The sequence below is a fragment of the Colletotrichum destructivum genome, chromosome 10 (assembly GCF_034447905.1).
Source record: "Colletotrichum destructivum chromosome 10, complete sequence".
In the NCBI taxonomy this organism is placed as follows: domain Eukaryota; kingdom Fungi; phylum Ascomycota; class Sordariomycetes; order Glomerellales; family Glomerellaceae; genus Colletotrichum; species Colletotrichum destructivum.
Window position 1 is genome coordinate 1656478 of NC_085905.1, and position 26207 is coordinate 1682684.

Below are 26207 nucleotides of genomic sequence, written 5' to 3' on the forward strand. Positions count from 1 at the left end.
TATGGCCGAACTTGCTTGCAGTCTTGTTTGCCGTCGGCACGAAACTGCGCATGACGCACTGGCTGGAGGCCAAGGTTTGCCAGCTCCCTGTCTTGTACATAGTACGTTTACTCTCGTATGAGCGAGCACCCCGAAAAGGACCATGAAGTGAGATGCGACCGATCGAGGGCTGCTTTGTCTGCATCGGGATGTTTAGGTTGGGGAAACGCGGCCCAGGCCTTGAACTCTATCTCGTTTATACGGTATGATTGTGTGTTGTGTCCCGCGACAAATCGCCTGCAAGGCTTGAAACTTACTGCAAGTCATCTTCGATGGGGTAGAAAAGTAGCCGGGCTCTCTCTCTCTCTCTCTCATTGTGATGTTGCCGTGCTGACGGTGCCCAATGAATCGGGTAGGGCTATGAAGGTTTAAAGCCAGAGAGGGGAAAAGAAAAAGAAGAAAAAGAAAAGACAAAACCCTAAACCTGGAAAGGCGAACGAGAATACACAAATCCACATCATTTCAAGCCGCCGGCGAGAACAAGCTCCTGGCCGGTGAGGTATCCCGTCTTGACGAACCTGGACGCGGTCATTCGTTGTTAGCACATCGAACACATTGAACAACTATCCCATCCAGCGCTTTTGCTGGTTATTGTTTCCCTTGCCTTGCCCGGGACAAAAGAAACTTAAAAAAAAACTAAAAAGAAAAACTCACATGGTCACGACGTTGGCCACTTCCTGGGGTGCCCCGAGTCGGTGGACGGGGACGCTCGCGGCGATGGCCAGCCCGGGGTCCGTGGCCCGAAGAGCCTCGAGGTCGTCTTTGCTATCCCACGTACTGGCGTTTTACGGTGTTATTACATGTACATCGTAGTCAACGGCCTGGCGCTGTGCCCGGGAGTGGTGGGTGTTCTCTTACGTTGACTTTGGTGTTGCAATCATGCCAGTTGCACCGATCATCGCAGGTAGAACCTACACGCGCAGAGTTGTCAAGTCAGCCGACGGGAAGAGTTCCCTTCTCATTGGGGGTGGGGGCTTGAGCCTTACAATGTTGACAGTGACGCCCTCAGGCGCCAAATAGGTGGCCAGGTTGAGGCCCATTGAGCTACGTTTGTGTCACTTGTAGTTAGCCAGGCCGTCCCGCTTCTCTCCTCGCATCACGAGTGTTTCCGCTGCCCCGAGAATACTTGGAATTGTCAGAGAACTCACCAGAGCGCGCCCTTGGTGGCGGCGTAGTGGCAACCGTTGATGCCGCCGCCGCGGCTCGCGATGCTTCCGATGAGAACGACCCTCCCCCACTGCTGGGCCCGCATGCCGGGGAGGCAGGCCTTGGTGACGACGAACTGACTGCGCGCGTTGACCTCCATCATCTCGTCCCAGTCGTCCTCGCCAATGTCGGCCGGGTCGCGGATGCGGCGCCCGAGCCCGGCGTTGGCGACGAGGACCGAGACGGCCGCATGCCTGCGCGAGATTTCGTCGTGCGCGAGGATGCCCGGGACCAAGTTGCGCGTCGACTCCCTGGACGAGAGGTCGGCCTGGAAGGGGAGGAAGAGTTGCGAGGGGTACTTGGACCGCAGCTCCTGAGCTAGAGCCTCGGCTTTACTCTAGTTGAGACGAATGGGAGGATGGATGTTAGCTTCATGGATTCAAATACCACGCCGGCTTCTTCTTCTCTCTCTCTCTCTCTTGTGGTTGGACTTTGTTTCGAACCTGGCTTGAAGAATAGTGCAACGCGACGTCGCATCCCTCGGAAGCGAGAGCGTGTGCAACGGACGAGCCGATGCCACCGCTGATGGAGAGCAACAAGCCCGGCTGGTCAGCGAGGCCCTTTGATGACAAGTGTATCCGCCTTCCCCCTCCCCCTCTTCCAATTGGACCTGTCCACTCACTCACCTTGCTCCCGTCACCAGAGCCAGGCGGCCCTGGGTGGTGTTGTCTGTGCTCCGAATGCTATACTGAACCATCTTGAGAGTTCGCGGTCTCGGTGTACGATGTACTACTGTACTGATCTAGGTGTAGTGTAGCTGACTTGGTGTCGGACTGATGTTGGACCGGGGTTGGACTAGGGTATCCCGTTCAGGTTGGAGCAAGGTTTGTTTGTCTCTTCTCCGGTGATGTTAGTGCTTGTTTGTCAGGTCGGTTCAAAAGGCGGGGATGATGAAGGGGGGTGGGTGTTGGAGACCAACGCGGATCGAAAGCCGAAGGGATAGCCGAGAGGCAGAGAAAGAGAGAGAGAGAGAGAGAGACAGAGTGAGAGAGAGGGATGGATCAATTGCCGCCGCTATCGGTGCTAGTAAAATGGAGCATGAATCGCCGGGTGTGGGTGTGTGTATGTGTGAGTGTGTGTGTCCCAACTACTCGAGTACTGCCCAAAGATCATTATTCCCCCCTCACTCTCCTCTTGCGTTTCCCCGAGCATCTTATAAGAGACAACCGGGCCATAGCATAGCCGAACAGCTCATATCGATGCCCCCGCCGCACCGCCAAAAAAAAAAAACCAAAACGAAAAAAGAAAAAAACAAGAAAAAAACCGACAGCGTATATCGTGATCGAAGCAACCCGGCGCGTGACACCTCGAGCCTAGAGCCGACCGGGAGTTTGTTCGCGGGATTCAAACCAGTAGCCGCATCGATGGCGCGTGACACCAGTGACCAGAGGCATCCGGGAGTTTGTTCGCGAGATTGGGACCCAGTAGCCGATGCGACCTGCTGCCTCGTTGGTACACGAACAGAAACTCTGCGGATACCCTCCGGGCGAGGACGCGAGTCGGGTATATTGGTCTCGAATCGCTGCCGCTTGTGCAGGGTCCAATTCGACGCGCCGTCTGATCCGTCAATAACCTAGATTGGGGATTTGTATTGCCTCGGGACCGTTCGAAATTTCACCTTTGACTTAATTGCAGTGGGACCATCCCCGGAACCCCCGCAGTCATGCTTTATGCCGGTGTGGATGCTTGGGGAGGGTCGATCTGTCAGGGTCGATCATGATGTCCACTGAGCATCGTGAACTGCCAGGTCGTTTCGCCCCCCCCCCCCCCCCCCCCCCCCCCCCCCCCCCCACAAGTCTACGTACAGTAGTAGTATTGAAGACTGAAGTGTTGTTTGTTATATTACAACCGCCTAGACGTTCGGACGAAATCGCAATAGGTAGCCGCGTTTGACATACTCTCTGGACACACACACTCGCAACTACGCCCGCTCTGTTTGCTCTACGAGGCTTGAGCTTCACAACTACTGACTGGTAACCTGCCGAGCAAAAGACACCACACGATGGGCGAACTCTGTGGACAACGGCTCGTTCTGGCCGTCAGCGTCCTGACTTCGTTGGGTTTCATGCTGATAGGTTACGACAATGGTCTCATGGGCGGATTAGGTGAGTCTTTGTCCACGGCCACAGGCTGGGAGGGGAATGGGGGTTTGCCGCAGTATCAAGTTCTGATCTCAACTCCTGTTTCGTAGTCAACGCGCCGGCATTCAACTCGACTTTCGACTCGCCGGACCCGACGATGACGGGCCTCATTGTGGCCATCTACGAGAGTGAGTCGACCCAACAACAAATCGCTCTAGTGATCTTTCTTCCATTACTGTAGGTGCCGGTTATACTAACCAAACCCTCTCTCACCCTTCGCAGTCGGCTGCTTTTTCGGGTGCGTGGCGACGGCCATCTTTGGCGAGAAGTACGGCCGCCGGAAAACCATCTGGGCCGGCTGTTTCGTCATGGTTATCGGAGCCGTCCTGCAGGCCGCCGCGTACGGGCGGGCGCTGCTCATCGTCGGACGCATCGTCTCGGGGATCGGCATGGGCATTGTCAACTCAACTGTCCCGGTACTGCAGGCCGAGTTCAGCCCCAAGGCCAGTCGAGGAATCTGTAAGTTGTCAAAGAGAGAGAGAGAGAGAGAAAGAAAGAAAGAAAGAAAGAAAGAAAGAAAGAAAGAAAGAAAGAAAGAAAGAAACTGACATTAGACAAACAGATGTTTGCGCGCAGCTTTCCACCTTGAACTTCGGCATCTTCCTGGTCTACTGGATCGACTACGCCTTCTCGACGCACACAGAAAGCTACGCGTGGAGAATCCCGGTCATCCTACAGTGCCTGTGTCTTCTTCCAATGTTCATCATCCTGCACTTCATACCGGAGACGCCGAGGTGGCTGGCGGCCCACGACCGATCGGACGAGTGCCTCGCCGTCCTGCAGCGCCTCAAGTGCGACGAGGAGGACGACGAGTCCATACAGATCCTCCACAGCTCCATCATGCAGACCGTGTCCTACGAGTCGTCCGTGAGCGCGAGCTCCTGGAGGGACATATTCGTGCGGGACCGCATCCAGAGCCAGAAGAGATTCCTCATCGCCTGCGCCATCCAGGGCTTCCAGCAACTGGGAGGAATCAACGCTATCATTTGTAAGTGACAGCAGCAGTATGGCCCGAAAAGAGAAGGCATCTTCTCTCTGCACCAAGAGGATAATGCTCATATTTTTGGGGGGGGAACAGATTACAGCAGCACCCTTTTCGAGAAGAGCATCGGCTTCGACAGACACATGTCGAGTCTCATGTCTGGTTTCCTTCAGACTTGGTTCTTCGTCGCTTCGTTCATCCCGTGGTTCTTGATAGACCGCGTGGGAAGACGACCTTTGGTACGTTGCAGTCTTGGAATGCGACACTTCAGCTCTACGTCTCGGGGATTCCCAATCGGCTAACGGTTTTGTTTTCCTGAGTTAGCTTCTCTCCATGATCAGCGTCATGGCGGCCGTCATGGCAGTCCAAGCAGCTCTCATCTACCAAGTTCAGAATGCCACCGCAATCGCCAAAGCCGCCGGCATTGGCGCTGCAGCAATGCTTTTCGTCTTCCAGGGCGCCTTCACCATCGGCTTCCAAGCAACAGTCTGGGTCTACCCGTGAGTTTCTGACCAATACCTCCGAGTCCGATAGTGCGCAGTGCTGACAAGCCTCCTTCTACAAAGTTCTGAGATATTGCCGCTGAGGATCCGGCAGCTGGGCTCGTCCATTTCCAGTGCAACCAACTGGTTGTTCAACTACGTAAGCGATAGAGGAGTTTCGTGCCGTATTGGGCCAGAGCTGACCTTTTTTTTTTTTTTTTTTTGAATAGATGATTGTTCAAATCACGCCCATCTCCATCGACAGCATCGGGTGGAGGACATACATCATCTTCGCCGTCCTGAACGCAACCTGGGTGCCCATCATCTACCTCTTCTTTCCCGAAACCAAGGGCCTGGAGCTGGAGGACGTGGATCTTTTGTTTTCAGACGATACATTTATTGACATGCCCCACGGACGGGACGATAAGCAAGACGTGTGGAACATTGAGGAAGTCAGGAGATAGGGGTCGTCTAAGCAGCCAGCCGAATCGCCAGTCTAAGTGAGAGGGGGGGGTGTCTTTCTTGGGTGACAAAACATCACTCGATAGGCCGTAGAGACTTCCGCATTGATGTCTTAATAATGCAGTGTTCCCAAAAAAAAAGAAGAAGAAGAGTACAGCTTTTCAAGCCGTTTCGTTTTTCGTCTTCGTAGAAGCACGGCCATGACGGCCAGCTGTAGATTCTCTAATAATGAATGACCTTCCTTTGCTATCATGAACAACAACTCCCCAGCCTCCAACCAGACACAATGCTGATAGTCGTGTCTCGGATCTAAAGACAAGTCTTCATTCAACTAGCGCAAACTCCGGAGCTCATTACGTTGCATCCCATATATCTCTCACTTCCAACTTGTGGTTCTGCACGTGAGAAAAAGAGAAGGGAAAAAAAGGAAAAAAAGGGGGAAAAAGGGAAAAAAACGTTTTACCTGTCGAGTCAGTTACCGACACTCACACAGACCGGTGAACTCTAATCTGTGGCAGGAACAGGTGCTTCGTGCCCCCGCATCCGTGCGGGATCGAGAGAGATACAAAACCGTGATCCCATCCATCAACACGTTAATCCAAACGGCCGACATGCCAAGAGTCCGAGAACACAGCTTGCCTGCATAGGTAGGTAGCTAGATAGAAGACGACCTTGCATCATCTCATACTACACAGCTCACCGTCATCGTTCTCCCGGCCCGGCTTCTGTCTATCTGTCTGTCTGTCTTGTCTGTTTTGTCTGCCAGCCACCATGGCGAACGCCTCCGCCTTTGTCGTCTACAACGACCGCGTGAAGACGCTCTTCGGCCCCGCGCCGACGCTCGAGCTGCTGCATGAGAACCAGGACTACCCGTTCGCCCACGAGGCGGGCGTCTTCATCGAGCGCAACAACACGCTCTTCGTCACGAGCAACCAGTTCAGCGACCATACCGCCGGCGGCCGCAAGATCCAGATATGCCGCGTCACCCTGCCGCCGCCCAACGGGGCCGCCAAGGCGCAGTGCGAGGAGATCCACCCGGCCATCATCACCATGGCCAACGGCGGCGTCAACTACCTCGACGGCATCGTCTTCTGCGCCCAGGGCACCATGGACTCGCCGGGCGGGCTCGTCTTTATGGAGGCGGAGCCGCCGTACCAGACGCGCATGATGGTCAACTCGTTCCACGGCCGCGAGTTCAACTCGCTCAACGACGTCGTCGGCCACAGCGACGGGTCGCTCTGGTTCACCGACCCCATCTACGGATACGAACAGGGCATCCGGCCCCGGCCCAAGCTGCCGAACCAGGTCTACAGATACGACCCGATCCACGGCTCCATCAGAGCGATGGCGGACGGCTTTGGGAGGCCCAACGGCATCTGCTTCAGCCCCGACGAGAAGGTGGTCTACATCACCGACACCGACTGGATCCACGGCGACGGGTCAACTGACCTCACAAGGGCATCGACCATGTGAGTGGAACCCTCTCTTTGCTTTTGAAATACCTCTTCGTCTTCGAGAACTCTGTTGCGCTTGTTGGACAGTGAGAGCACCCGGACTAACCCCCCGCAAAGCTACGCTTTCGACGTGGTCTCGTACTCGGGAGAGCCCTTCCTGACGAACAGGAGGCTCTTCGCCATGGCCTCCGAGGGGATCCCGGACGGCATCAAGTGCGACGTGCACGGCAACGTCTACAGCGGCTGCGGCGACGGCCTCAACATCTGGTCGCCCGGCGGCGTGCTGCTTGGCAAGATCCTCGTCCAGGGCGGCGCCGCCAACTTCTGCTTCGGGCGCAACGGGGAGGTCTTCATCCTGAACGAAAATCGTCTCTGGAGGGCCAAGCTGGCAGACGAGACAAAGGGGGCGTTGCTGTGTATCTAAGGGGCAGACAGAGGGTTTTGTTCTGCTGGTAGTAGTACTTCTTCTTTTTGCGGGGGATTATGAGGTCTGCCATGTTGCCGGCTTGCTTGCGGACGCCCACGTAGTTACGAACGGTGTGCTGCGAACACATGATGAGTCTCTCATGTTTATCACCTATCAGTTGGGTTTCACTTTCATTTTCATTTTCATAGTGTAGATTCTCAAAATCGCTCAAGCAGATTGGTTGCCGATTCAGGAGGCGGGACCTGGGAGAGAGACCTTAAACATGATGGTTGGACGTTCATGGGAGAGAACTGGCCCTGCCTGCAAGTAGTGCCAACAATGATGAGAACTTCCCGATTTGATGTTCAGTCACTTCGCAAGGAGATCAAATTGTGCTATTCAGGCTCAGCGAGGGACTGTTGCGTACATTGTCGCATGGAGAAATATAAATCAGGCGCCTACTCCCCGTCAACCCTACCCCTACTGCTGCTGTAGTAGCCATCGGACACCTTTGACGGTGTCTTCCACGAACTTCCTGCTCGCCTCGAGACGTGGGAAGTTTGTCCAGAAGTAGTGCGGAAGCCCCGGGTAGATGTCGAGCTTGGTCTTGACGCCTGCCTCTTCCCTCAGCACGCGCTCGTAGATGAGGGCCTCGTCCCGCAGGGGATCCAACCCGGCCACCTGGAAGTAGGCGGGAGGCAAGCCCTTGTGCCCCTGCCCGACCCTCCCGGAGTGGAAGGGGACGAAAAGCGGGCTCTCCATGTCCGGCCTCAAGATGACCTGCACACCGGCGATCTTCTCGTCCATGTTGGGGCCCACGACGGGGTCCTTGCAGGGCGTGACGGAGGGGTGGCTGAGGTATTCGGAACGGTACTGTTCGGGAATGGCCTCCGGAGGCAGGAAGCACATGATGGCCGGCACGCAGAGGTACTGTCCTGTCAAGGGCGGAGAGAGCTTGTCGTCGCGGGCGAGGTGGGCGAGGACAGCGACGATATTACCGCCGGCAGAGCCGCCGCCGATGATGAAGCCGCGAGAAGGGTCTGCGTTCAGGTTTGACGCGTTCTCGGCGGCCTGGGACAAGCTTTGGGTCAACCAAGGGCCAGTTTCGTGGGGGGGTTACATAACCACATACCCATTGCAGCGCGTCCCAGCAATCGTTGATGCCTGTCGGGAAGGCGAACTCGGGTGCGAGCCTTTTTGTTTTCTTCATGTTAAGCTTTTACTGGATACAGATCGGAACGTGAGAGAGAGCCAAACGGACCGGTAATCAACGTTGACGCAGACGGCCCCCAAGTCCCGACTGAAGAGGCGGCAGTTCACCTCCTCGTCCGAAAGATCGCCCGCGGACCAGCCGCCCTCGTGATACATGACGATGAGCGGGCTCCCCTCGCGTGGGGCTTTCACGGGGGTGTATATCCGGACGACGAGTTCATGGCCGTCTCTGGCGGTGATCTTGCGGTCCTCCTCCCGGACCTGGTCGGGGATGGGCCCCGGGAGGTAGCGCAGGTGGTGGGACTCGCGGAGGCGCGTAGCCCGATGCTCTCGCATCGCGAAGAAGTCGTCCCGGCCGAAGTAAGGATCGCTCGGCTGGGGGTCTCGCATGGGCCGGGCCGCGAGCTCCTGTTCGAGGGGGTGAGTATCAACAATGATTGGGCACCGTGGACGAGAGAAGGCAACTTGGCTCCGTCAACTTACAGCCTCGAAAAGGGGATCGGGCTTCCCATAGGCCAAGAGCTCTTCACGACTTCGGGGTGCCATTTTGAAACAGGTCTATAAACAGTAAATCTGCTTGGGGGATACAGCGTGATGAAGGAAAATCAAAAAGAACAACAAGGTGGGCAAGGACCTTTGTGAGTTGGACAGTTGATGATATATGTCCACAGCTGCTGAGCTGAGTGAGAAAGCGGGGTCGTGAGCAGACAGGACGCCATCTTGGACCTGTGCGACGTTGAGACACCAATGGCAGCAAGAATTTTGGATTATCTAAGCATTCGTCAAACTCGGAAGCCAACAGATGGCAGTGTTGTACAATGACAGAAGGCAGGGCAGACACAGTCAGTTTTGGGGATTGACATCCGGCTATCCTGCTTTTCACAGACCATGATACGAGTCGTTGAGGGAGCAGAATGGCAATTAGAACGACCGTCACCTCAAAGTGTATTAGGAGTGGTTCTTTGGAAGACGCTTCTTTACAGATTGTTAGTTTCCGAAAGACAGCCGAGTTGACGACTTGAATTTCGAGATCTGATTTTGTGTTACTTAAGTTGGGGAATAATACACGGTCGGCACCGTAGACGACTTGTGTTGGCGACAGTACTACTTGACAGAGATTTAGACGTTGCAACATGATATGTAAATGGAGGGTCCCAAAATGGTGTCATTGAATAATCAAGAACCAGCGTTGATATTCATTCATCAACTAGTCGGTAAAAAAATCGACCAGACTGTTTTTATGGACCCGTGAACACAGGGAGGTATTACAGCCAAAGAATGATCCAAAGTGGCATGTCTGCTCGTTTTTCTCCCAAAGCGGCTTGTTCCACCCATTTGCAAATTACATTTATATTGAACTGAGACCTCTCGAATCCCCTACTGAATGTGACATTAATGGTTGACCATGGCTTCCACATCATCCGATGGCGCTTAAAAGAGCATTCTCCAGCGTCTGATTGCAACAGGTCGTCTCTGCCTTTTTTTCTTTTTTTTTTTTCTCTTCATTTCGTAGTGCCCTACAGGTGTTTCTAAAATCCAAGGCTAACCCAATAGTTCATCTGGTACTATCTCTAACCAACCCCAAGCCCCTCATAGACCCTATCAACTTTTTGGTTCATATAGAAGCGAGATACTAGGAGGAGGGAGGCGAGTAGAGGCGTCACTACAGTTCCCCGAAGGTTTCCTAAGCTAATCAACATGATAGAGAGTCGCGCCTGTCTCGACGAATCAACATTACACGTGGGGAAAGATGGAGCCAGAGACAAAACGGTTCACCGTTCGCCCGTCGTGGGCCGCCGGTCTACGGGTACCGTCGTTACGGACGGCTGAGGCGGCTCTCGCGAGTCAGACGGGGATCCATCTCAAGACAAACCCACACTCTGATGGAGCCCTGCTGCGCACTACGTCATCGGATGACATCATGTCGTTGCAGAAGAGTCTTGACTGTAGGTTTCGGTCCTTTTCATGGCCTCTCGTTGGCTGCGCGAGAGAAAAAAACACGGGCGGGCCGCGAAGTGGTGTTCCTTCGACTTTCGGAGGGGGGCAGGAGTCTGCCCCTCCAACCCCTCCATCCGGACACCAGAAAGAAGCGCATGTAGATGTAATCTTCCACAATCTTGGGGATAAGATGGGAATGACGTGGGTGTTGGTGGAAGCGTGCTTGAGTTGTCGAGGCTCTTCGAAAGGGAGTCGAGTCTCTTGGGCCGTCCACCGTCGTGTCAACAAGGGCCACAGGGGGGGGCGGAGAAATAGAAATCGAGATAAGACGACTTGACAAGTGTCTGCAATGCAATGCCGTCAAATCGTCTCCTGAAACCTGCCTGCGCTCTTTTTCTCGGAACCCACTTGCCCCTCCATCATCCATGATCCGCCCAGGGGACCATCTTGTTCCTGGATTCTGTGCGTAGCATCTGTAGACTGTAGTGCACACTGCTTCCCCCCACCTTTCACAAGCTCGCTGATCATTGAAAATCTGTCGCCATTATCGACAAGTTTCCTCTTTTTAATCTCTTCACTTCCCTTCTCCCTTGTCAGATCTCACTACTCAAAGGAATACTATACATCTATCTTCCCATCTACCTACCTATCTACAGCATCTAATCCGCCAACATGCCTCAAGTAAGTCCGGCCTTCACTTCAAAACCTCCCCGCCGGTACTCAGCAAACCGCGCGAAAAACAATAGTCTAACCACCACCACTCGCAACCACAGATCAAGTGCATCCTGTTCGACTGCGACAACACGCTCGTTCTCTCCGAGAACGCCGCTTTCGAGGCCTGCGCCCAGCTCGCCAACCAGATCCTTGAGAAGTTCGGCTTCGAGAAGCGCTATGGCGGCACCGAGCTCATGCACCAGTTTGTCGGCCAGAACTTCCGCAGCATGATGACCGGCCTCTGCTCGCGACACGGCTTCACCATCCCCGCCGAAGAGTTCGACCAGTGGGTCGCCAAGGAGCTCGACACCACCATCGCCAACCTGCGCGCCAAGGCCGAGCCCTGCGAGAACGTCATCGAGGTGCTCGAGAAGCTCCAGAAGGACAAGAAGTACCACATGGCCATCGTCTCGTCCTCCGCCATGCCCCGCGTCGTCGCCTCCATCGAGAAGACCAAGATGGACCAGTTCTTCGGCAAGCCCGACGAGGGCATCTTCTCCGCCGCCAGCAGCATCCAGCCCCCCGTCTCCAAGCCCAACCCGGCCATCTACCTGCACGCCTGCGAGAAGCTCGGCTTCAAGCCCAGCGAGTGCATCGCCATCGAGGACAGCCGCAGCGGCGCCACCGCCGCCAAGAACGCCGGCATCCCCCTCCTGGGATACGTCGGCCCCTACTACGAGGAGGGCCAGGAGAAGCTCGACTCAATGGTCAAGCTCTTCAGCGAGGAGCTCGGCGCCTTCGACGTCATGCACAACTGGAAGGACTTTGAGAGCATCTTGGCCAAGTACGAGAGCTCATAGGATACCCCCATAACACCTTTGTTAGACAACGGAGTTTTTTTTTTGAAATGAAGGGAGGCGGACATCCCAAATAGACTTTTTTTTTTCGGTTTTGCATAGATGGCATCTACGTACAGATGCTCGGAGCCTGGGAGAAAAAACAAATTTAGAGACGATTAGAATGAACAAAGATTTAGAGCGCTTGTCACGGCCTCACCTTTTCTTCCCCTATAAGACATACCTATCATTTAAAGAAAATGAAATAAACTTCTTCAGTATCACTGTAACGAGAAACGCAACCCCTCCCGTTGGGTTACAATGAAATACGGGTCTAGAGTGAGTTTGTATTTCTGATCCGATCCTCTTGAGTGTCCAGCTGGGACGCACCAATGACAAGTTTAAAGCTTCTGTAGTGATCATTTAATACGCCTTCATCACCTCTAGAGCGTTTTCAGCATGATGCTGGTTGCCAACCTTTCCATGCCACGCTTGGCACGACTCAACTCAGATCAAAGGTTGATGCTCTTACATCTTTCTTGCGAGATAACTAAGCAAATAATCAAAAGCAGTTGAAATTTGTTACCGCATAGACATTGATCTCTGCCAGGTCGGAACACACTCTGGACTCGGAGTATCTACCTCCCATCTGCGTCAGCCGCCTCGCCAATAACCCCTTTCAAGTAGGTTACTCTCTTGAAGTTACATGCTTAAGAGAATAAAGATATGAGATGTCAGTTAAGTAGTCTAATTCAATAAAGAGAGCATGGAGCCACAAAACTGTGTCTTAGTAACCCTCTAGGCACGCAGGACTGGAGGTACAACTTACCCTAGACGTCTTTTGTACTAGTAGTACAGTTACTTAGACTAATCAGAGGCATTATAGCATCCTTAAAAGCTTTTGCACGTGTAGGATTTATAACGACTGCGTAGTTAAGCTTAGTAGTATGCAAGTTGCCAACAGTTTCCCTAAACGCATGGACATTCAATCAACTACGCCTGATCACACAAGCCTTTCCTTACAGTCAGAAATACATCTATTGACATATACGTCTCCGCTGTTTTTTTCTTACTTGTGCAGGGTATTTTAGTGACTGATCTTATTTTCTTGTTGAAAGCTTCTGACACTGCAACCATAGTGCCGCCGTCCTCCTCATCTACCACTTCTGGCCGCTTCATGTTGTCCACTCTGACGGAGTACAGTCCATTGTATAGTTGGCGGCTCCAAACTTCTTAATTATCGCAGCTTCTTGAGCAGTCATGCTTCTCAGCATTGTAACGCGAGTGGCATTTACACTGCACGTCCTGGACTGGGTAGCAAGATCCGGACACAGAGCCGCGGTTCGGGTTCTTGGCGTCTGTGTTCTTGTAATCGACCGTAAAGGATTTACCGAGCGAGCCGAACTTGCGATTAATGTAGAAAAGAGCGTTGCCCTTACGCAGTCCGTTGTTACAATACTCAGCAGGCTCGTTGCGTTTCCAATAATCAAACTGACCACAGTCTACCCCGTAATACTGGTTCACTGTGTCAAAAGAAAAAGGGGGTTAGTAAGGCTAAGTTGTCTCGGAGAAAAGGCCTATAAACGTGGGGGACGTACTGGCACTGTCGACCAGAACCCAGGGATCTACGTGATCGTCGAAGCAAAAGTCGAGAAAACACTGGACTCTCTGGCAATCGCAGTAACTGAAGCCGCAGTCGCGTTTCTCAAGTTCAAAGGGGAGGTAATTGGGAGACGAGATGCTAGCTAGGACAGAGTAGGTCATCACGCTAGCGAGGACTAAGGACAGAAGAGAGGGCATGGTATCTTGACTGGAGATTATCGAACGAATGGACGTGGAAAAAAGGAGCTGATACAACTGTAGAAGTCGAGGCCAAAAGAACGAGAGTGTGTATGGTCGTATGGCGACTAGTCACTATTCACTGGCTAGGGGATTCGGCTTATAGACATAAGACTTTAGGGCACTTTGCCTAGACACTGTTTGGCCGAGCTAGACAACCTAAATCCGCGACAAAGGGCTGAATACGGCTTAGGAGCTTTCCTATCTTAAGACAGGAAGCATCTATTTGACTTTAATTAAGGAACCGGCGTCTCCGAATTCGTCGGTCTGTGCCATATACCCATTTCCTCCTGGCTCCACAGCACAAATCGTGTTGACGGGGTTCCTTGCTGAGCTGAGCTGTACGACGTGAGAGTATTATAGCGTACATAATATAATTACTGCATATACCAAAAATAATTTCTCCGATGACTCAGGCCGTTAGTTGGGGCCCATGAAGGTCAAGCGTAGTAGTAGTAGTATAATTAGGCAAATACTACCGTTGTTTGCAGACCTGAGTCTCCACTGTCTCATTTCATAGTCGTTCGGGCCGAGGACGCTAGTAGAGAAATTGCACTGTAGTTGACTTTGCAGCATGCGACAAATCGATATGGATTTTGCTTACAATTAGGCGGCAATTCGACGTCACTAAAACAAGGTGGTCGTCCTGTTGCACCAGAAGTGCACGGAGCATGATTCGGTTGCCCCATCCCAAAAGGGGTTGTGTTACGGACCCAACATGCATGACCAGCCAGGGCCTGCCCCGGAAGTCATTGCAGGCTAAGCTGGAACTCGGAGGGAGAGGAGCAGAGGCGGGCGCTGTTAAGGTACAAGTAGAGGTATCGCGAGCCATGGCGAAGCCATAACTCCTTTCTTTGCAGGGGACGCGTCGCCTACACAGTGCGGTCTCTCTTTCCTCTTCGTCGCGCTGCGTGTTGTATCTAGAAAGCCATAGCCCTCACATGATCCAACATCCACTATCGGCGGTGATGGTCACTCGAATGCATAGGATATTGTCTTTGTTGTAGCCAACGAATCGCCTCCAGAACAAGGTTTCGCTAGTAACATTGGTTGGTATTGAGCGCCTTCAAGGAGGGGTTAAGTCCGCTGTCGATGAAGGAAATGCTCGTATATGCGTTAATGGGATGAACAACCCTACCGATGGGAATATCGTGCTTATGCTGATGCCTTGCTGAGAAGCAGAAGACCTTGTGTAAGTCGTCATTCCCCGGTCACTAAGTACAAGTGAGATGGTTCAACTCTGTTTAGGAGCAAACAGACCGTCATACTGCCTCCTTTCCCCCTGATTCACACCCAGGAGGTGAGTTCAATGGTACAATATCTTAGGAACATAATGTGTTTTCTGTATGGACCTAAGGTCTCGATACCAATTGAATCTGGCCGACGAAACTACAACGTTACGTTTGAACATTACCAAGGTAGCGGTCTGTTGCAACGGACAAGAATTTGTCTGGAGAAGAAGAACCAGAGTGACCTAAATTTCTTATTCAAAGAACCAAGTCGGCTATCAAGCTGGCTTGTGTAGAACAACATCGACCAACAAACCAAACGGGCGGAAAAGTCGAGTCCCATTCACATAGTATGAAAGCGAGACCGCAAGACAGATGAACGATCAGCAATCGGAAGAATAAGTTACTGGTTACCCGTTACAATGATGTATTTGTCAGGTAGATGCTCACATCCGCAATTCAGGAGCCATCCCTGCTTCCAGTATCCGGAAGAGTCTGGGGAAGACTCCACGGGCGATGTGTGGAGGCGGAGATGACAACCGGGGAGGCGTGCGGGGGAGACAAGCCCGGACCGGTCACCGGGCCAAGGATCTGACCCATTTGAGCTGGCTTGGCTCACCAAGAAGTGGCTTATTGTGCGGAGAAACCGCTTTCATTTTGTTCTTCAGGATCCTTTGCTCCAAAAGGACCCAGTTTTGGTTCCTTTCGATTGGTAGTTTCATCGTGCTCGCCGTTGTGGGAGCCGAAGTCGGCGTACTTTGGCCCGGGCCGCGGGTATTTGGAGTAGTTATTTGGAGAGGGGGATAGATAGCCTACGGCCTCTCTCGAGTTCATTCCTCCTGTCCTCTCATCACCCCAGCTGTGGTGGTGATAATCCCGGCAAAAGACGTCGGAAACTACAAAGCCATGTTTGAGAAGGACATTGTTACGTTCTCCCCCCTGGAGGGCCAGGAGGGGACCGGGGAGTCCCTCAACCTGGTTGGCGCAACCATCTTGGTGGACGAGTCGGACCCGATCGGCATCCACATTGCGGCACAGAACCTTGCCGAGGACTTTGGCCGCGTGACCCGGTCTGATGCAAGCCGCGTTGTGGTCTTCAAGGACGACCAGAACGATGCCGTCTCGGGGACGCTCACGGATGCCGCCGCCGTCATCATCGGATGCGTCCAATCGAGCCGGCTCATACAGAGGCTGGAGAAGGAGGGCAAGTTGGAGGCTGGAAAGATCCACGGGAAATGGGAGTCTTTCACCACCGTCTTGGTCGACCAACCCCTGCCGGGCATCGAGAAAGCCCTCGTCATTGCCGGAAGCGACAAACGCGGGACGATATTCGGCGCTTACACGTTGTCCGAGCAGATTGGAGTTTCACCGTAAGAAGCCCACTCACGGTTGTCTCTGATATGGGCTTTTGTGAACTGAATCTCGAGCAGCTGGTACTACTGGGCCGATGTACCGCCAAAGTCTCACAAGGACATCTTTGCACTGAGAGGGCAGACTTATCATGGCGAGCCAAGCGTTCGCTTCCGCGGTCTCTTCATCAACGACGAAGCCCCGGCCCTGACGGGTTGGGCCCGGGCAAACTTTGGAGGCTACAACTCCGAATTCTACAAGAAAGTGTTTGAGCTGTTGCTGCGGCTAAAGGTATGCCATTCAGGGAACGAAAAGGAACACATGTCCTGTGAAGTCAGTACACTGAGTCTTGATTTCAGGCCAACTTCTTGTGGCCGGCCATGTGGCCTGGCTACCCCAACCCCGGCGCGTCTTTCTTCACCGATGACCCGGATAACGCTCAAGCTGCCGAAGACTACGGCATCTCCGTGTCCACATCGCACCACGAGCCGATGCAGCGGTTGTCCAACGAGTGGTTCGCGGAGAATCCGGACGGCAGCTGGGACTGGCTCGCAAACAAGGACAAGATCACGCGGTTCTTCGAAGAGGGCGTCGAGAGGGCCAAGGGCCGCGAGTCTTACTTCACGCTGGGCATGCGCGGGGAGTACGACCGGAAGATGAAGACGGACGACCCTGCCGCGGTGGTGCGCGACGTGATCAAGACCCAACGGGCCTTGTTCAAGAAGATCCACGGAACCGAAGACGCCGTGCCTCGTGGGTGCCCTCAAGGAATACCGTGAGATGGAGAACTAAGAGTTTACTAACCTTGTATGCAGAGCTTTTGGCGTTGTACAAGGAGGTCCAAGAGCAATACGAAGGGGGAAATCTCGACGTCCCGGATGATGTTACACTGCTCTTTGCCGACGACAATTTCGGCAGTATCAGACGTCTCCCAACCGGGGCAGAGAGAGACAGAAAAGGAGGAGCAGGGGTGAGTTTGCGCACCGTTGTAGCTTCATCGGTCAACAGGGATACAAGCTGACGTTACACAGATATACTACCACTTCGAGTACGTCGGGGTTCCTCGCAGCTACAAATGGATCAACAGCAACTCCCTGGTATAAACGCATATGTTCTTCTGAAGCCATTTCTTACGATGCTGACGCTTTTTCACAGGGAAAAACGTGGCATCAGCTACAAGAAGCCCACAGACGCAATGCAAAGCAGGTTTGGGTCTTCAACGTGGGAGACATCAAGCCGATGGAAGTCCCCTTCACGTTCGCAATGACGCTGGCCTGGGACATCAACTCGATCAAGGCGGACGACTTCGCCAGATTCTACAAGACAATGGCAGAAGTTAACTTTGGAAAGGGCCAAGCAGACGCCATCGCCTCGGTCTGGCACAAGTACGACCGCCTCGCCGCCCTGAGGAGGCACGAACACATCGAATCGACGACCTTCTCTCTCGTCCACCACAACGAAGCCGAGGAGGTCGTCGGCCGCTGGGAATCTCTGCTCGAGTCGGCCGAGGGCATATACAGTCAGGCGTCGGAAGAGCAGAAGGCCGCGGTCTTCGAGACGGTGCTGCACCCGGTCAAGGCCTCGACCATTTTCACAAAGCTCCAGGTCGCCCTCGGCCGAAACCGGCTATACGCCCGCCAGCGGCGCAACACGGCCAACAGGCTCGCCCGCCAGGTCCTCGACCTCTTCGACGCCGACTACAGCCTCTCCGAGGAGTTCCACGAGCTGCTGGGCGGCAAATGGGACCAGATCATGCGGCAGACGCACTACGGCTACGAGGACACCTGGCACGCGCCGTACCGCGACATGATCAGCGGCCTGAGCTATGTCCAGCGTAGGCAGCATTCCAACCCGGTCATGGGTCAGATGGGCGTTGCGGTCGAGGGTCACGAGGGTGTCCGGCCGGGTAGGACGAACGAGGAGTCGGACCGGACGCATCCCAGCCGACGTGACCTGGTTCCGGGAGTCACGTTGGGGCGGATGAGCCGCTACGGACCCTCCAAGAGGTGGTTCGATGTTTACACCAGAGGGCCCGAGGTCGTCCACTGGAAGGCATCGGTCCCGCATGCTTGGCTCCAGTTGTCCGTCACGGCTGGCACCCTCGACCCTGATGGGGACGATGCTCGCGTCGAGGTCACGGTCGACTGGCACCAGGTCCCTGAAGACTTTAGCGAGGAGGTGCTTGTCGACATCAGGTCTGAAGAGGGTGCCTTCGAACAAGTCCATCTTCCAATCACCGGCAGACGCGTCCCCGAATCCTTCCGGGCCGGCTTCGTCGAGACGGACGGATACGTCTCGATTCCAGCGGCTCATCAGGCTCCCTCGGGCTTCAGGGTCCTCCCCGAGTGCGGAAGGACTCCATCGGGCGCAGTCACCGTTACAACGGCCGATACCGCAGCTCCACCGCAGCTCGCATACAAGTTCTACGTCTTCTCCGAGACTGCGAAGCCGGTTTTGCTCCTGTACTTCAACATGACTCTTGACCTCGACCCAACGGACCCCATGACCTATGAGCTCCAAGTCAATGACGGACCTGTTCAGACGCATCAGTTGCTGCCAAAGACCACTGATCTGCCTGACGGTTGGTTCTATGCTGTTCAAGATTGCGCCTGGCTTCGGAACCATGACCTGGGCGAGTGTGGTCTCACGTCTGGAGAGCATGATGTGAAGGTGACGCTGAGACACTCGAATCTGATTCTGGAGAAACTTGTAGTCAATCTCGGCGGCGTGAAGGAGAGCTACCTTGGACCGCCTCCCAGTTTGTACGTTCCTGAAGTCTAGATATTGTTCATTGAGACTTTCTGCCGGCTAGCCCAGTTGCTCTCGAACACTACTTCTAGAATATCACAAACAGACCATGAAATGCTTATAATCTCATTATGGTTTGAAGCTCGTTTTATGACACTGAGGATTAACTCTGTAGAAACAAAAAATTTTTCCCGTTCAAACAGAAAGACTACGCCGAGCCTCCTGTCATCTTTCGGAGCCTCTGCAACTCATTCGCCTTCTTGACGCCGAAACCGGTGGCGAAAATCTGCCGCACGTCCTCGAGCGGGAGACCGTTGGCCTCGGGATAGCAGAAGATGCAGAAGACCCAGCCGAAGAAGCAGATGCCCGCGTAGAAGCCGAAGGCGCCGCTCGGCGTCATGCCCTTCATCATGGACAGGAAGGTCGAGGCGATGATGATGTTGCAGCCCCAGCAGACGACGGTGTTCATCATGGTGCCGAGGGCGCGGACCTCGAGCGGGAGGAGCTCCGTGCCGACCCAGGCGATAGTGGCGACACCGCCGGCGAAGCAGGCGACGTACACGATGATGGTGACGAGCACGAGGATGCCTGCCCAGTTCACCGAGCCCGTCTGGAGCTTGAGGTCTGGGGAGACGGGGATCCAGTGGAACGCAACGGCGGCCACGACCATACTGACGGACTGGTAGAAGACGGGCGTTGGTTAGCAGTTGAGCCGTGGGTTTGTGGCTGAGAACTGAGGGAACTGGGCTCACCATTCCGGCAACGGTAATAAGGAGGATCCGTCTCCTACCAACCCTGTCGATGATGAACAGGTTGACGAGCGAGAAGACAAAGTTGGTTGCGCCGACGACGATGGAGACGGCAACGGGCTTGTTGAAGCCGACGAGACCAAACAGGGTCGCCGAGTAGTACATCAACGTGTTGAAACCGCCGAGTTGGGAGACTAAGCGTCGGTCAGCGGGTTTTCTTCTTCTTGTTCTTGTTTTTCTTTCTCTCCTCCACATAGCCTAGGTAAGTCAAAGTGCAAGGGAGTTTCTTACTAGCCATGATGGCGCAGGCGCAGACCAGAGCCCGGAAGTTGGACGGCACGACGTGCAGCTCCTTGAAGCGATCCCACAGCGAGCCCGAGGTGACCTGTGTCTCGACCTCGACGGTGTACGCCATGTGGCCTACCTTGGCGGCGACCTGATCCTCAGTGGCGTGCGGGTATACCCTCTTGATGACGCGCGCGGCCTCCTCGAGCTTGCCGTGGGATATGAGCTGCCGCGGGGACTCGGGACACTTGGGCAGGAGGAACGCGAGGACGATAGGGGGCACGCCGCCGACGGCGACCATGTAGCGCCATCCGTGGGGGACCTCGGTGAAGCCGGCGCCCAGGGCGTACGAGACGAGCTGGCCAAAGGTGACGCTCATGTTGTCGAACGCGATCATGCGGCCGCGGTGCTTGGCCGGGGCCAGTTCTCCGATGTATAGAGGCTGTAACGCGGTCAGCACGGGTCAGTCAGTCAGCAAGTCTTGAGAACACTCCGTGAGGAGGAGGAGGCGGGGCTATGCCGAAGCTAACACGAATTAACGTACGATAATCATGGCGGCGGAACCGACTCCCAGGCCGACAATGAGACGCCCGACGGTCATCTGGGCGACGGAGAAGGCCGCCGCCTGGATGATGGTGCCGATTAGGAAGAGCAGGCACCCGAGGTAGATTCCCAGCTTCCGCCCGTATCTGTCGGCAGGTAAGCCGGCTATCAGGGCGCCGAGCAGCGCGCCGCCCGAGGTGATGGACGTGATGAGCTCCTGTTCGTGGGAGTCGAGCTCGTGGCCCAGGTCATCTTTCAGGCTGACGAGGACGGCCGAGATGACGCCCGTGTCGTAGCCTGGGAAGTCGTCAGCAAGGCAAGCTTCTTCCAACGTTTCACGGAGTTGGGAGGTCCGCAAATTCGCGGTTTGGACGGCGGAGGCTTTCATACCGAACAGGAAACCGCCCATTGCCACGGTGAAGGTGATGAGCCACACAGCCCTGGAAGGCTCGGTGTCCTCGATGGAGTCGTCAAAGTCGCGGTTGCTGCTCGGGTCGCTTTGTTCGACGTGGGACGTGGCCCCTTCCAGCTTCATCTTGTCGAGAGACGCATCTCTCGACGTGAACTTGTTGTCAGAGTCGGGCGAGGTTCGAGACATGTTCGACTGGGTCAATGCTGGCAACGTCCGAAGGAAGATGGCTGCCAAAAATGCAAACAGGAGAAAGGGGTTTGAGTGAAGGATTTGGTGGTCGATTGAATCCGATTACTAGCCTGTGGCCAGCTTCTGAAAACTCTAGACTGCAATTCTTTGGATGAGTGAGAATAGACCTCTGGTTATATAGAATGTGAGTCAGTGCCTCCCTCTCTCACTCACTCACTCATTTCTGTGTTCCTTTACCGGGGCTACCAAGATGGATTACAAGCCAGGTACACAGCGGGCTGCGTGCCAAGGTGGGCCGCGGGATTGAATAACCCAAAGGAGCGTCAGGAGATGAGGAGATGAGGAGAAGCTTAAGAGCACGCGTCGTTTTTTCCTCTTTGAACCGGCTCACATAGGGCGCGGAGAGTTGGACGGCAAGCCTCAGCTTGGTCCTGTTACATGCTTTCGTGACGGGGAACAGGGATCCGGGGCTACTCTGGGGGGTAATTGTTCCAAGAAGATGTATACATCGTAGTAATTAGACTGCAGCGGCTTCTATTTCCCCAATGACTTGAGCCACCCACCCACCCTCCTCCATCAACAAATGCGGGGGTGGGTTGTCTGGGGTATTTCTTTTCGAGCGCAGGATACCCGGGGACCCCGGAGTTGGCTTTCCCAGAAAGGGTAATAAGAGCCGCCGCGATGGTTGGTTTGACAGTTCGCTTATCACGGTATGTTGGTCTCTTGATGGGGCCAGCTAGCCTGGCAGTTCATTGTCTGCCTGCTCATTCGCTCCTAGTTTGTTGTTGCCAGCGCTTTTACGCTAGGTAGGTATGAAGCAGTGAGAATGATGGCGCAGACGAACACCTGGAATAGCATACCATGATACGATCCGGAAGTATCCTAAGCTTGTGAAAAAACACAATGTTTCTTCTTCCGGTCTTGGGAAGGGTCGGTTTCAGTGCTTCCCATTGTTTTACACATGTTCGTTTAGACAGTTGCGTCTCTTCTGCCAAAGCTACTGATCCAAAGTCTCCAATCGACTATGGGGCAGCTTCATGGAGCCAAATGATGTCATGAGTCTCTGTTCTAGGTGACATTCTATCCAGCACGCAAGCAGATCCAGGGAGTGGAACTGCCTCGACGAAGGATTATTCAGTTTTAGCCAGTCAAGTGGAGAAAGCCCAGAGAGGCTTGGTTCCAACCAATTCAACTCCTCCCTCCTCCGACCATCGTGCCGCTCTCTACTACGGATGAGAACCATCACCCCTCCTGGTCCCGCTGCCATTTTCAATCTGGAACTTTCGATTGGGTTTGACAAAGCAAATAACCGCCATGACGCTTAGTCCGCAGGTTCGTGTCGTTGGCAGGTCGAGCGAGGGAGAGAGATGGGAGCAAGAATGGTTCGTCTCGGCACTTTCATGGGTGGGGGGGGGGGGGGGACAAATGCCGAAAAAGGCAACTTATCCCACGGGGTACCATCGAATGCGACGGCACGAACAAGGCCTTATCCCCCTAGTTCATCACATTGTACAGCGGGCTAACCCGCGAAGCTGGGGTTACTCGACGAGATGACATTTCAAGTCTCTGGATTCGCGGAGAGGCAGCACAAAGTGTACTGCAGCAGAGTACTGAGCCTCCTGGGCAGTCCGCTATCTGTGCCTTTCATGTTTCAGCCCAGTGTGTTCTAGTGGATTTGTGGAACCGACAGCAGCCCGCGGGTTTTGGTATCGTTGCTGTTCCATCTCCATCATGAGAAGCATCTTGTACCAAGGGCACCCAGAATGGCTGGGTTGACGAGATGCCGTGTTTTTCGGGGGATTGTAGTTACTGGGAAAGAGGGACTTGAGTGGCAGCCGTTTTGGATGTGATTGTCTTCAAATGGAGTTGTTTTCTTCTGAGCCAGTACCAAACTTATATTAAGCCGTTCTTCGCAGCCTCTGTAAGTATGCTTCGTAGCTCACTTGAGGAGCAGATGCTAATGGGGCAATGGCATCAACAATCAGCCTAAGTCTGGCTCAAGTTTGACCTCTTCAATACACTCTCAAACTAGATCGTGCCCAATTTTGTTAATATTTTTAATATCTCACTTTGATGGACTGGCATTCGGTTCGCGCTCTCATAGAGATTTACGTAGCTGGACCCCAGTTTGATATACAATGCGATGTAATAACTTTGGTCTTCCAACTCATCTCAGCTTACAGGATGGCCTTCGTTCACTTCATTCACAACACTGCTTACTCCATATGCCGTCATTCTTCAAACAGACGGTTCCTGTCGTCTCTTTTCCCTTTCTAATGCATGCAACATCTAACCCCAAACATCCTCTTGCCATTTGCGGTTCCGCTTCAGTCCTTCGCTCCAGTCCTTGACCTGGGCGTCGTTCCATCCTTTGCTCTCTTTCACGACACCGCCCAAGGTCTTGCCAACCTCTCTCGCCATGCTCGCCCTCCCGCACATGTACAAGCTGGCGCCCTCCTCCAACAATCCCGTGACCTCGCTGCCAAACTCCAGAACCCTGTCCTGGACATAGACCTTCTTCGCGCCTTCCTGCCGCGAGAAGGCCGTGACGATCTTCAGCTTGCCGCCAAGATCCCTCTCCATCTGCTCGAGCTCCTCCCTGTAGATGAAGTCGTCGTCGGGACGCTGGCAGCCGAAGAAGAGCATCATCCGGCCTACATCCTTTCCGATGGATTGCAGGCGCAGGCGCTCGGTGATGAAGGCGCGGAACGGCGCCAGGCCGGTGCCGGCGGCGACCATGACCAGAGGGTGCGAAGACAGCATGGGGAGCTTGAACTTGGAGCGGCGGATGTGAGCGTAGACGTGGCCGCCTTCCAGAGCGTTTGACGGACCCGATAAAGCATAGCTCAGACCCTCTGTTTGCTGAGTTGTCTGGGAGTCCTGCAGGGATCGGGAGAGTGCTTGAAGATAGTTGGTGGTGAGGCCGGGGATAGCGGTAGACGGAGAGCCAGGGAGCGGGGTATCGGAAACAGCAACGGTGATGCTCGGGGCCTTGGGAGAGACGACGCTGGAAGAAGAAATGGAGTAGTATCGGGGCTGAGACCTGGGCAGGGTCTCGATGAGGTATGACAGCGGGATGCCTGTCCAGGCCGATACCGCATGGTTGCCGTCGGCCGCGCTGGCCAACTCGAGCAGCTTGCCAACGGTGAGATGGTTAGAAGCAATGAAGGTAGCATAATTTTCCTTTTCACGTCCCAGGCTGAGGAGAAACTCTTTGGCGCCGGCCGAAGGCGCGAACTGCGCAAGTCCGCGAACGGCGTCTCTGGGAACAGCGGCGCAGATTTCTAGATAATACCTGAAGAGCGTCTCGACGTTGGTCGGCGTAGGAATCCGGACCTTGACGGCCGCGTCCAGCGCGTTAATGCTGATGGGGACGCTGCGGCGGTCTGCGAGGCCGAGGACGTTCAGCAACCGCTCGACCTCCTGATCAGGGTTGATGGGCCAAATGGCGAGGTGGTCGCCCGTCTTGTAGGTGAGCTGAGAGTTGCCGCCGAGGTCGAGGTCGAGGTGCAGACAGCCACGGCCGCCGCCGCCGCCGGGGGACGAGAAGAGGCTGTAGGCCTTCTTGATCTTCAGCGGCCTGATGGCCGAGTTCGCGGACGGCTTCCCGGAGCCCTCGACCAGGTGCACCGGCTCGCCGACGTGGAGATCCTGGGGCTCCAGGGACTCGTCCTCGACGACCGCCAGCGAGGGCTCGTGGACAACTTCGTGTTCCTGGAGCTTGAGGGTCTCGCGGAGGACCTTGTACAAGTCGTCTTTCCACGCGAGGAAGTCCTCCTCCGTGGCCCCCTGCGCATCGTCGGCGCGGCCGACGGGCGCCAGACGGGAGGCGCCGCAACCTTCTAGAGCCTTATCGACCACGTCAACGACCTTGTTGTAGTATCTGTAGTTGCTGTTTCCCAGTCCGAACGCCGCATACCGCAGCGACGCGAGGGGTCTGTCCTGGAGCTTGGTAAGCCAGTCCCAGAACGGGCCGGTGTTGTCGCTGGGGTCGCCCTCGCCGTACGTCGAGAGGACGAAGACAGCCAGCTTGGTCTCCGGGATCTGCGCGATGGTCTCGGCGTCGTAGTCCGAGAGGTCGGCCGACATGGCGTCGAGGTGGAAGCGCTGGTGCAGCTCGCGCGCGAGACGGTTCGCGAAGCCCTCTGCGGTGCCCGACTGCGAGCCCCAGAAGACGACGACATCTTTTCCCTGCGTAGAATGAAGCGTCAGCGGATGTTTGATATGTGTGTAGGTGGTCCCGGTTCCATCCAACTCACAAGCTCCTCTAACCTCTCTGCAATGTTCCTTGATTTCTTGTTTGCCGCGCTGTTGCCTCCGGCGGCGTCTTGTTGTGGCTTCTCGTACCAGATGTAGTCGTATGGGTCGGGCCTGTCCCAAGCGTATCCGCGCAGGACATATGCAGCGGACAAGAGGCCAGCCGCGGCGAGAGCAGCCGTGTCCGCGAGGGACTCCGGGGCGAGCTGGTTGATCAACTTCAGCGTGCCCTCGGGAAGAGTGCCCGTGATGGACATGATGTGAACGGCGAAGAAGGAGCACAATGAATGAAACGGTAGTTGACTGTTGGCTTTCCTCTAGATGGTTGGCCTAGATAGACTTGACGCCTTGCGACTTTTGTCAAGGGGGGAGGGGACAGCAGAGGGACCCGAGATAATAAATGCCAACAGCAACTTCACGCAGACATCCCGTAACTCTACACCAGCGGTTACATGTGAACACACACGGCCCTAGCAGTTCTACTGTTTTCGACCTTCCTTTGTCCAGGGACTTTCCCAAACGGATCCAAATAGGCAAGTTGCTGCTCCCCAAGGTGCGGGATAAATCACCATCTCGAGTCAGATCCGAGCGCAGGAATGTTGGGGAACAAACCCACTTCCCCGCGGGGAGAGAGAGAGAGAGAGAGAGGGGAGGGCAACGTGAACAAGGAGGTTCTAACCCAGATGGGCGATATATCCCGCGGGATAGAGACATCTCAGCCCGAAGAGGGGAACGCCCACGGGTGTAGTTTTGCCGATGGGTTCGCATTTCTCGGCGCATATCATCAGACTGAG

The 26207-nt window shown here is 54.7% G+C and overlaps 9 protein-coding genes across 9 annotated transcripts; 4 read left to right on the forward strand and 5 right to left on the reverse strand.

Moving 5' to 3' along the window:
• Window positions 1–64: 64 nt before the first annotated feature.
• On the reverse strand, window positions 65–2885 carry CDEST_14780 (Putative short-chain dehydrogenase/reductase SDR, NAD(P)-binding domain superfamily). Its single transcript, XM_062930936.1, has 7 exons — window positions 1872–2885; window positions 1689–1767; window positions 1188–1582; window positions 1026–1083; window positions 898–950; window positions 694–816; window positions 65–557 (listed from the first exon to the last, which is right to left on the reverse strand). The coding sequence occupies exons 1-7, from the start codon at window positions 1940–1942 to the stop codon at window positions 497–499; spliced, it is 840 nt and encodes a 279-aa protein (XP_062786987.1). The 5' UTR covers window positions 1943–2885; the 3' UTR covers window positions 65–496.
• Window positions 2886–3151: 266 nt separating this feature from the next.
• Window positions 3152–5432, forward strand: CDEST_14781 (Putative major facilitator, sugar transporter, major facilitator superfamily). Its single transcript, XM_062930937.1, has 8 exons — window positions 3152–3350; window positions 3437–3514; window positions 3609–3845; window positions 3949–4374; window positions 4465–4607; window positions 4693–4868; window positions 4935–5010; window positions 5081–5432. Exons 1-8 carry the CDS (start codon window positions 3248–3250, stop codon window positions 5312–5314), a joined length of 1473 nt encoding a protein of 490 aa, XP_062786988.1. The 5' UTR covers window positions 3152–3247; the 3' UTR covers window positions 5315–5432.
• Window positions 5433–5796: 364 nt separating this feature from the next.
• CDEST_14782 (Putative six-bladed beta-propeller, TolB, SMP-30/Gluconolactonase/LRE-like region) lies at window positions 5797–7650 on the forward strand. The gene is made up of 2 exons (XM_062930938.1): window positions 5797–6781; window positions 6884–7650. Exons 1-2 carry the CDS (start codon window positions 6084–6086, stop codon window positions 7188–7190), a joined length of 1005 nt encoding a protein of 334 aa, XP_062786989.1. The 5' UTR covers window positions 5797–6083; the 3' UTR covers window positions 7191–7650.
• On the reverse strand, window positions 7586–9044 carry CDEST_14783 (Putative alpha/beta hydrolase-3). The gene is made up of 4 exons (XM_062930939.1): window positions 8868–9044; window positions 8434–8792; window positions 8305–8365; window positions 7586–8243 (listed from the first exon to the last, which is right to left on the reverse strand). The coding sequence occupies exons 1-4, from the start codon at window positions 8928–8930 to the stop codon at window positions 7653–7655; spliced, it is 1074 nt and encodes a 357-aa protein (XP_062786990.1). The 5' UTR covers window positions 8931–9044; the 3' UTR covers window positions 7586–7652.
• A 1848-nt stretch (window positions 9045–10892) lies between these two features.
• Window positions 10893–12099, forward strand: CDEST_14784 (Putative phosphoglycolate phosphatase-like, domain 2, HAD superfamily). The gene is made up of 2 exons (XM_062930940.1): window positions 10893–11003; window positions 11096–12099. Exons 1-2 carry the CDS (start codon window positions 10995–10997, stop codon window positions 11834–11836), a joined length of 750 nt encoding a protein of 249 aa, XP_062786991.1. The 5' UTR covers window positions 10893–10994; the 3' UTR covers window positions 11837–12099.
• Window positions 12100–12813: 714 nt separating this feature from the next.
• CDEST_14785 (uncharacterized protein) lies at window positions 12814–13699 on the reverse strand. Its single transcript, XM_062930941.1, has 2 exons — window positions 13411–13699; window positions 12814–13335 (listed from the first exon to the last, which is right to left on the reverse strand). Exons 1-2 carry the CDS (start codon window positions 13610–13612, stop codon window positions 13046–13048), a joined length of 492 nt encoding a protein of 163 aa, XP_062786992.1. The 5' UTR covers window positions 13613–13699; the 3' UTR covers window positions 12814–13045.
• Window positions 13700–15724: 2025 nt separating this feature from the next.
• On the forward strand, window positions 15725–19126 carry CDEST_14786 (uncharacterized protein). The gene is made up of 6 exons (XM_062930942.1): window positions 15725–16250; window positions 16311–16521; window positions 16590–16983; window positions 17046–17200; window positions 17262–17327; window positions 17386–19126. The coding sequence occupies exons 1-6, from the start codon at window positions 15787–15789 to the stop codon at window positions 19009–19011; spliced, it is 2916 nt and encodes a 971-aa protein (XP_062786993.1). The 5' UTR covers window positions 15725–15786; the 3' UTR covers window positions 19012–19126.
• Window positions 19127–19175: 49 nt separating this feature from the next.
• On the reverse strand, window positions 19176–21223 carry CDEST_14787 (Putative major facilitator, sugar transporter, major facilitator superfamily). Its single transcript, XM_062930943.1, has 4 exons — window positions 20557–21223; window positions 20019–20454; window positions 19731–19921; window positions 19176–19657 (listed from the first exon to the last, which is right to left on the reverse strand). Exons 1-4 carry the CDS (start codon window positions 21151–21153, stop codon window positions 19187–19189), a joined length of 1695 nt encoding a protein of 564 aa, XP_062786994.1. The 5' UTR covers window positions 21154–21223; the 3' UTR covers window positions 19176–19186.
• Window positions 21224–23193: 1970 nt separating this feature from the next.
• CDEST_14788 (Putative Flavoprotein-like superfamily) lies at window positions 23194–25802 on the reverse strand. Its single transcript, XM_062930944.1, has 2 exons — window positions 25416–25802; window positions 23194–25347 (listed from the first exon to the last, which is right to left on the reverse strand). Exons 1-2 carry the CDS (start codon window positions 25668–25670, stop codon window positions 23446–23448), a joined length of 2157 nt encoding a protein of 718 aa, XP_062786995.1. The 5' UTR covers window positions 25671–25802; the 3' UTR covers window positions 23194–23445.
• Window positions 25803–26207: the final 405 nt, after the last annotated feature.

What these genes read in the sequence shown, in the direction of transcription:
- CDEST_14786 (XM_062930942.1), top strand. Translation starts at nt 15,787, where the DNA reads ATGTTTGAGAAGGACATTGTTACGTTCTCCCCCCTGGAGGGCCAGGAG. An exon ending in AGCTGTTGCTGCGGCTAAAG is followed by an intron (nt 16,522 to 16,589) that starts GTATGCCATTCA and finishes TCTTGATTTCAG; the next exon opens with GCCAACTTCTTGTGGCCGGC. An exon ending in GGATCAACAGCAACTCCCTG is followed by an intron (nt 17,328 to 17,385) that starts GTATAAACGCAT and finishes GCTTTTTCACAG; the next exon opens with GGAAAAACGTGGCATCAGCT.
- CDEST_14783 (XM_062930939.1), bottom strand. Translation starts at nt 8,930, where the DNA reads ATGGCACCCCGAAGTCGTGAAGAGCTCTTGGCCTATGGGAAGCCCGAT. An exon ending in CCGATCCCCTTTTCGAGGCT is followed by an intron (nt 8,793 to 8,867) that starts GTAAGTTGACGG and finishes CCCCTCGAACAG; the next exon opens with GAGCTCGCGGCCCGGCCCAT. An exon ending in GCTGGGACGCGCTGCAATGG is followed by an intron (nt 8,244 to 8,304) that starts GTATGTGGTTAT and finishes AGCTTGTCCCAG; the next exon opens with GCCGCCGAGAACGCGTCAAA.
- CDEST_14785 (XM_062930941.1), bottom strand. Translation starts at nt 13,612, where the DNA reads ATGCCCTCTCTTCTGTCCTTAGTCCTCGCTAGCGTGATGACCTACTCT. An exon ending in GGTTCTGGTCGACAGTGCCA is followed by an intron (nt 13,336 to 13,410) that starts GTACGTCCCCCA and finishes CTTTTGACACAG; the next exon opens with TGAACCAGTATTACGGGGTA.
- CDEST_14780 (XM_062930936.1), bottom strand. Translation starts at nt 1,942, where the DNA reads ATGGTTCAGTATAGCATTCGGAGCACAGACAACACCACCCAGGGCCGC. An exon ending in GCTCTGGTGACGGGAGCAAG is followed by an intron (nt 1,768 to 1,871) that starts GTGAGTGAGTGG and finishes GCTCTCCATCAG; the next exon opens with CGGTGGCATCGGCTCGTCCG. An exon ending in TGCACTATTCTTCAAGCCAG is followed by an intron (nt 1,583 to 1,688) that starts GTTCGAAACAAA and finishes CGTCTCAACTAG; the next exon opens with AGTAAAGCCGAGGCTCTAGC.
- CDEST_14781 (XM_062930937.1), top strand. Translation starts at nt 3,248, where the DNA reads ATGGGCGAACTCTGTGGACAACGGCTCGTTCTGGCCGTCAGCGTCCTG. An exon ending in CAAGGCCAGTCGAGGAATCT is followed by an intron (nt 3,846 to 3,948) that starts GTAAGTTGTCAA and finishes TTAGACAAACAG; the next exon opens with ATGTTTGCGCGCAGCTTTCC. An exon ending in GCGTGGGAAGACGACCTTTG is followed by an intron (nt 4,608 to 4,692) that starts GTACGTTGCAGT and finishes TTCCTGAGTTAG; the next exon opens with CTTCTCTCCATGATCAGCGT.
- CDEST_14787 (XM_062930943.1), bottom strand. Translation starts at nt 21,153, where the DNA reads ATGTCTCGAACCTCGCCCGACTCTGACAACAAGTTCACGTCGAGAGAT. An exon ending in GTTCCGCCGCCATGATTATC is followed by an intron (nt 20,455 to 20,556) that starts GTACGTTAATTC and finishes ACCGCGTTACAG; the next exon opens with CCTCTATACATCGGAGAACT. An exon ending in TTATTACCGTTGCCGGAATG is followed by an intron (nt 19,658 to 19,730) that starts GTGAGCCCAGTT and finishes GTCTTCTACCAG; the next exon opens with TCCGTCAGTATGGTCGTGGC.
- CDEST_14782 (XM_062930938.1), top strand. Translation starts at nt 6,084, where the DNA reads ATGGCGAACGCCTCCGCCTTTGTCGTCTACAACGACCGCGTGAAGACG. An exon ending in CTCACAAGGGCATCGACCAT is followed by an intron (nt 6,782 to 6,883) that starts GTGAGTGGAACC and finishes CCCCCCGCAAAG; the next exon opens with CTACGCTTTCGACGTGGTCT.
- CDEST_14788 (XM_062930944.1), bottom strand. Translation starts at nt 25,670, where the DNA reads ATGTCCATCACGGGCACTCTTCCCGAGGGCACGCTGAAGTTGATCAAC. An exon ending in CAGAGAGGTTAGAGGAGCTT is followed by an intron (nt 25,348 to 25,415) that starts GTGAGTTGGATG and finishes CATTCTACGCAG; the next exon opens with GGAAAAGATGTCGTCGTCTT.